This window comes from Lupinus angustifolius, chromosome LG19 (assembly GCF_001865875.1).
Source record: "Lupinus angustifolius cultivar Tanjil chromosome LG19, LupAngTanjil_v1.0, whole genome shotgun sequence".
Lineage (NCBI taxonomy): Eukaryota > Viridiplantae > Streptophyta > Magnoliopsida > Fabales > Fabaceae > Lupinus > Lupinus angustifolius.
The window spans coordinates 8,178,795-8,185,495 of record NC_032027.1 but is presented as its reverse complement, the minus strand read 5'-3'; the positions used below and the strand labels follow the sequence as shown (position 1 = coordinate 8,185,495).

At 36.6% G+C, this 6,701-nt stretch overlaps 1 protein-coding gene across 4 annotated transcripts; it reads left to right on the top strand.

Moving 5' to 3' along the window:
• LOC109334694 lies at positions 975–6,434 on the top strand. 4 transcript variants are annotated; one of them, XM_019570593.1, is made up of 4 exons: positions 975–1,013; positions 1,649–1,686; positions 4,678–5,896; positions 6,012–6,249. In XM_019570593.1, exons 3-4 carry the CDS (start codon positions 4,703–4,705, stop codon positions 6,096–6,098), a joined length of 1,281 nt encoding a protein of 426 aa, XP_019426138.1. In that variant the 5' UTR covers positions 975–1,013; positions 1,649–1,686; positions 4,678–4,702; the 3' UTR covers positions 6,099–6,249. The 4 variants fall into 4 exon arrangements, with proteins under 4 accessions (XP_019426138.1, XP_019426141.1, XP_019426140.1 ...); XM_019570596.1 differs by lacking the exon at positions 975–1,013 and adding an exon at positions 1,037–1,131 and having other exon boundaries at positions 6,021–6,434; XM_019570595.1 differs by lacking the exon at positions 975–1,013 and adding an exon at positions 1,041–1,131 and having other exon boundaries at positions 6,012–6,434.

The window sequence follows — 6,701 nt, the reverse complement described above, 5'->3', positions numbered from 1 at the left end:
ATATTATAATCTCACAGTTTATAATCTCGCAATTTATAAACTGAAGTTGAAAATATAATCTATATCATGACGTTATAATCGCTATCTCATAAGTTCTTTTACATTATTTTATTATTTCAATCATTTTATCAGCTAATTCTATCAAGTGTGTTTGTTTATCCTCCTTCACCTTTCGACCATGACTTTTCAACTTTGAATTAACTTTTTCAATATTTTTACCAAACACCATACCAAACACTCAAATTTGCTCTGAGAATCCCTTATATCATATTTAGGACTGAATAAGACACGACCCTATCCGCTCACTCAGAATGATTTGACTATGATCGGACCCAAATAGGTTGAGTCTCATCGGTCTAAGGCCAAATTCGAGTTCAAAGATTAGACCTGATCTATATTTCAGGTTGGTTAGGGGCCAAGCATGACCCGTCTCGGCTCGTCCCATGGTCACTCACTCATTATGTTTTTGTGTGTCTCTATTCAAATGTGTACATAGTAATGTCACATGTTTTGTCGAAAGTATCATTGATTCTTTAATTTTTCATCATATATACATGATTAATAATATATATTTATTTATATATATATATATATAATTTTATATGTAAAATTACATATTCATAATATAATATTGATAAGACATTATCTAAAATGAGTATGCATTATATTAATCGGTCTACGATCGTGTTCGAGTTTAAAGGTTGACCTTGGCGATATTAATCCGTCGATCCCGAAAGTTGAACACTCAACCTTTATCTTTTGGTTATCATGAGGATTTAAAGTAAAACATTATACTACTAAATCAATACCTTAAAATTGATGACCTAAATATATGAGAAAACATAATATAAAATTATTGAAATAAATGATAAATAATGTATTAAGTTTGTATAAATATTTAAAAAAATACATAAATAATTCTAAATATATATAATAGAAGATATAAAATAGGATGTGATGCCTTAAGTCCGTAAGTCTCTCAGACGATGCACCGCATCCCTCCCTCAACACAGGCATAGGGACCCTTCCTTTTCTTCTTTTCTTATTTTCTTATTTTGTTCATCACTCACTTCAAAATCGAATCTCTCAATATCTGAATCTCAACATAAACTTCATCTTCTATCTCTCTCTGTAATCTTTCTCTAACCCTCTCAAAACCACTTTTTTTGCTCTTCTACCATCTCATCTTTTTTTTCTTCCAATTAAACTCATATCTTGGATTTTCCTGGAACTTATTTTTTTAATTATTTATTTATTCGAAAAAATGGAGCTAAACCCTTTAATTTGGTGTACGTATTATTCATTAATATCTATATATTTCTATTTCATTTTTTCAACCAAATCAATATCTGGGTTTTTTCTATGGTGAACTTTTTCATTTGTTTCACAAAGGAAAAAAAACTGAAATAGAAAAAGGATATATTCGATTTTGTTTTGTTTTTTAAGTTAAACTTAAACCCTTGGATTTGGTGTACGGATTATGAATAGGAATATTTAATTCTTCAGTTGTATTGTTGGGATTTTTTTTTCCTATGAGTATGTGTTAAATTGACTTGTGGTTCTTGAATATATGGAATTCAAGTTTTTTTATTCTATTAATATCATTATTACTGAATTTGTTATTTGTTATTTTTGGTAATTGTTGCAGGTGCTCTTTATGCTGCCAAGGTTAAAACAATAAAAGAGGTAAAATGTCTAGAAACTCTTTTCCTTATCTGTTTTATTTCCTTATGTAAATGGTTAACATTTGTGTGTTGTTGTGTGGCTTTTATGTGACCATGTTAACTTATTTTTCTTCCTTTGTTTACCTAATTAAGTAGCTGTTTTATACTAAGCTTTAAAGCCCTTTTACCGCGTTGTTATTATTGTAATAGTTTGGTTTGTACTATAAAGTTCCATGTTATTTTCTGTATGGTTGGCCCCAAAGCTCTTTCTCTCTACAGAGTACAGACTCAGTTATGTAGCAATTGGCTGCTTTCTACTTTATTCCATGAAGCTTGTTTTTTTGTTCTCCGTTTTTAGTAGTTTTGGGAGGAGGTTCGTATGGGAAACAAGGAATAAATGAATGTGTGGGCATATGGATTATCCTCATCCTAAAGATGAGATTGAAAAACTGGTGATAGAGGCGTTGGAAACAGGAGTCGTGAACCAGGTCAGAGGGTCTTCTCAAGTTCAATTACATTAGTCACAAAGAAAGATGCTACATGGTGTATGTCTGTAGATTACCGAGCTTTGAACCAAGCTGTTGTGCCTGATAAATTTCCATTCCCAATTATTGATGAACTGCTAGATGAAGTACATGGGGCGAGCCTTTTCTCCAGATTCGATCTCAAGTCAGGGTACCACCAAGTAAGGATGAAGGAAGAGGATTTGCATAAGAGTTCTTTTAGAACTCATGAATGACACTATGAATACTTGGTCATGGCATTCGGATTGAAGAATGTTCCATCACATTTCAGACATTGATGAATGATGTATTTAGAGAAATGTTGAGAAGTGGGTTTTAATGTTCTTTGATGACATCCTTGTGACCTTGTGTACAGTTCAAGCTGGGATGAACTTTGCGGCATTTAAATATGGTATTGGGAAATCTACAACAACATCAACTAGTGGCAAACAAGAAAATGTATCAGTTTGCTCAGGATGAAACTTAGTACTTGGGACACAGTTTCAAAGGAAGGGTAACAGTGGACCTAATAACATGGAGTGTGTTGCATTGGCCAATTCTGAAGTCAGTAAAAGTGGTAAGAGGTTTCCTATGTCTTACGGTGTACTATAGGAAATTCATCAAAGACTATGGCATGATTGCTAGGCCATTAATAGAGCTGACCAATAAAGAAGGTTTCCATTCCAATGGAATGACAAGGCCCAAGAAGCTTTTGAGAGACTCAAGAAGGCTATGGTTGGTGCTCCCATGTTGACACTCAGATTTAGGCAAGAAATTCTTGATTGAGAGTAGCATTAGCAATTTGGGCCGTTGTGCCCATGCAATTACTGCCTAAACTAGGTGAGGCACGAACATCCCCTTTTGTAAAAAGAAGGCAGGAAATACCATGCCGCCTTAAAAACGGGCATGATGAAAACCTTCTATGGCATGATTGTTAGGCCATTAACAGAGCTGACCAATAAATAAGGTTTCCATTCCATTGGAATGACGGGCTTGCAGGCCGCACGCTATACTAAAAAACGAAAAATTAAGGTTCATCCATCATGAATATTATATCCAATACATTCTTGATTCCTCAATGAGTCCAACATTTGGCACATTCACGTCATCTCCTCTTCTCAACAGCCTCAGCGTCAACTCCATCTTCCTCAACCCTTTTTCTCTCCTTCCTTATTTTCCATTACTTCCCCTTTCTCCTCTTCCTCTTCGTCCCATGGATTAGGGTTGGAGGTCCAGTTCTAACCCAACTATCTATCACAGTGCCTAACATTGAAGAATCTTGAAATACACAGGACACATCAATCAAACCCTTACTTTTTTTGTTGAGGTTGTTAAGAGGTGTGACAGACTGTTGTTATGTCGTGAAGCCTTCACGTATTTTCCACGGTAGCACGTGCACAGTAGGGCAGCACCCAATGCACCAGCAACTACCATCATATGAAATGGGTTCAATGTCCAATTATGAAACCCTTGGAAAAAGGGGATAATCGAAATATGGCTGCTATGCAAAAACTAGGTGCAAAGAACTAACCAGATTGACCCAAATGGATAAACCAGGAATATGGAAACAAAAGAACAGATATAGGAGGAAGTCTCCATGAATTTTATCAGAGGATTTCCTAAGTCCAAAGGATTTGAGGCGATCTTGGTTGTGGTGGATAGATTGTCAAAGTATTGCCACTTTTTTGCTGAAGCATCCTTACACAAAACAAAGACAATCTTGGAAAATTCTATAATGCACCTCAGGTTACCAAAAGTTAGGTGGTTTATTATTATGTTATGTTATAGAGCCATAGCTGTGGAAAGAGGTAAACTCATTGACCAGTTGAGCCATGAGCCCATATTTGGAAGCTGTATTCCAGAAGGGGCAGAAGGGGATATGATGTCTATGCTGACTTGGAAGAGAGAATAGATTCCTTTGCAGAAAGGTGATTAGAATGTTGGGAGTGACCTTATGGTTATATAGGAGTGAGTGAGAGAGTAGGGAGATCTTTTGTAATGATTGAAAAGTGAAAGGAAACAGAATACCTCATTCTCTATAAGGAGCCCAGCTCCATGGGTAGCGGGACTAGTTCTGTGGCTTTTATCTTTCTTTCAGTCGTTAAAGAATACATTTCAGTTTCCTTTTCTTTGTTGTGTACTGTTTTTCTCTGTTATTTAATGACCAATTGATTCTAGTTCGTATAATTATGGAAAATGATAAACCACTTGACGTTGTAACCTGTTGTGCTGAGCTAAATTGAGCTGTAATGTCCCTGTATTGCGATTTACACTATCTCAAGCACCCATATTATTTCCGGCATGATATAGTCTGTCAATATAGTTTGATCATTTGAATAGTAATAGGCAGATGACTATTGATGTTGTGTTTTGGGGAGGCAGGTTAGTCATTATCAAGGTTCAAACTTCATAGTTGTTCTTTAAATTTTTGACAAAATTATAGTAGTACCATGTTGAGCTTTTTGAAATGCTTTAAGCAACTTATAGACAGTTTTTTATTTTTACCGTAGGCACTTGAGTAGATGAAATATCAAGATGGACCAACAAAACCCAAATGACGCTCTAGATGGTTCAGGAGATGTGCCTTTGAAGCGCAAACGTGGTCGTCCTCGGAAATACCCAAGGCCAGATTCTGAGGAGAGTTCCTATGTGCTATTTGGACAAAACAAAAAGCTAAATCCTGGTAGTGGTGAGCAGACTGCACTACCTCCTGGATATGAAGGGTTCAATGGAAATCAACAACTTCAAAGGGACCAAGAAAATGGTTCAAATGACGCCATGGTGGGTCAGACAGTTTCTGGTTTAATTGAGGCAGTATTTGATGCTGGATATTTGCTCAACGTTAGAGTTGGTGATTCTGATACCACTTTGAGGGGGCTAGTCTTTAAGCCAGGACGTTATGTTCCTATTTCACCTGAAAATGATGTGGCCCCAGGTGTTCCAATGATCCGAAGAAACGAGGTACCCTTCCCTTCAGGAACAACTAGCCAGGTTCAGAATCCTCTCGTAAAGGAAAGGAATCAGCAGCATGTGAATGTTCATAGAAATGAATCTCTCACAATGAATGGGTCACCGATAGTCCCTCAGGTACCTCGTGGAGCAGTTAGTCCTATTAACATGGTTGCATCCTCAGGAAATAATGCACCTTCTTCTGCAGTCCAAACCACTCCTCAACTACCTAGCGGTAACATGGTCCCTGTCTTGCTTCAACCTGATAATTTTTCAAGCGGGGTGCCGATTTCTAATCAACCATCACAAGTCATGGCCCACATTTCTCTAGGAAGTGGAGAAATTGTCAGCAAAGTAATTCCAGTCGGTGGAAACCAAACAATCACTTCTCATACTCAAACTAGCCAGAATATGTTGCCAAGCAGTATGCCAAGTGAAGGTGTTCCACACTATCAACCTTCATCTAATGTGCTGAATGGAGATGGGGCCAATTCAGTGAGACCGCCTTCTCTGCCTTTTGAGCATCTGGTGACAGAAGTTGTTAATAGGGTCCAACCTCGATCAGATGCCATGGATACTGAGACTGACAACATCAATTCAGGGGACAAGATTCCGTTACAGGATCCCAGCATTAGGAAGGAAGACAAAACTAATGACATGGATCAACCCGCCCCAATTAACCCTCTGCAAGCAGTACAATCTCATCCTCACGAAAACACCGCATCTGTTCCCACATTTTCAGACTATGCTAGGACTGGAAAAATGACTGAGCTGTTGCAGGTAAAAACAAAGCTTTGATTTTTAGTTATTATTCACAGAAATTTATGTTACCCTTGAGCAGTCTGTTTGGTTCCGAAATTGTGACACGTGTACTGATATGCTTTAATGTCATTAGATTTTGCAGGATAACAATATTGAGAACCAGGCATCCAAAACAGAAGAGCTAGGATCTGGAAACAAGTTGGATGATGTAAGGATTTAGGAACTGAAATTGAAGACTGAGAGTAAATGTTCAATCAACAAAACATACATTTCTGAGCATTCAGTGCCTCAGTTTTAAGTTTTATCATTAGTAGCTATTGTAGCAGCTGGTTTATCTATCATAAGGTAGGTAAATATCTGGCATATTGAGATGTTTAGGATTTTTAAGGTCCAGCTTATAATTACAGGGATTTTAATTATTTTAAATTTGCATGCATGCCTTATAGGGTTTGTGGAGAAAAGGTTACATTGCTATTTATATTGCTTTTGAATTAGATCTCACCTTCAAGTTGGATGCTGATTACTTACTTTACAAAGTCTGTTTTCCAAAACTCAATTTTATGTTTGAAGCCATTTATTTACATAGGCAGTAGCACTTTTGCTTCGTGGTTACATTGATATATTCCTTCTTATATCAATCAAATATACAATGTTGCATTTAGGTGGTCCCCTTAGGTCATGCAAGAAAAAAATTTCATACTTACTAAATTTCACTTATTTATAATTTAGGTCATTAGGTGATAAATTTTAGTTGTTGTGCATCGAAAAGGTTGTTGCTTAGTTAATAGGGGATCATGATTTCAAATCCTAGAAATAGTATGCC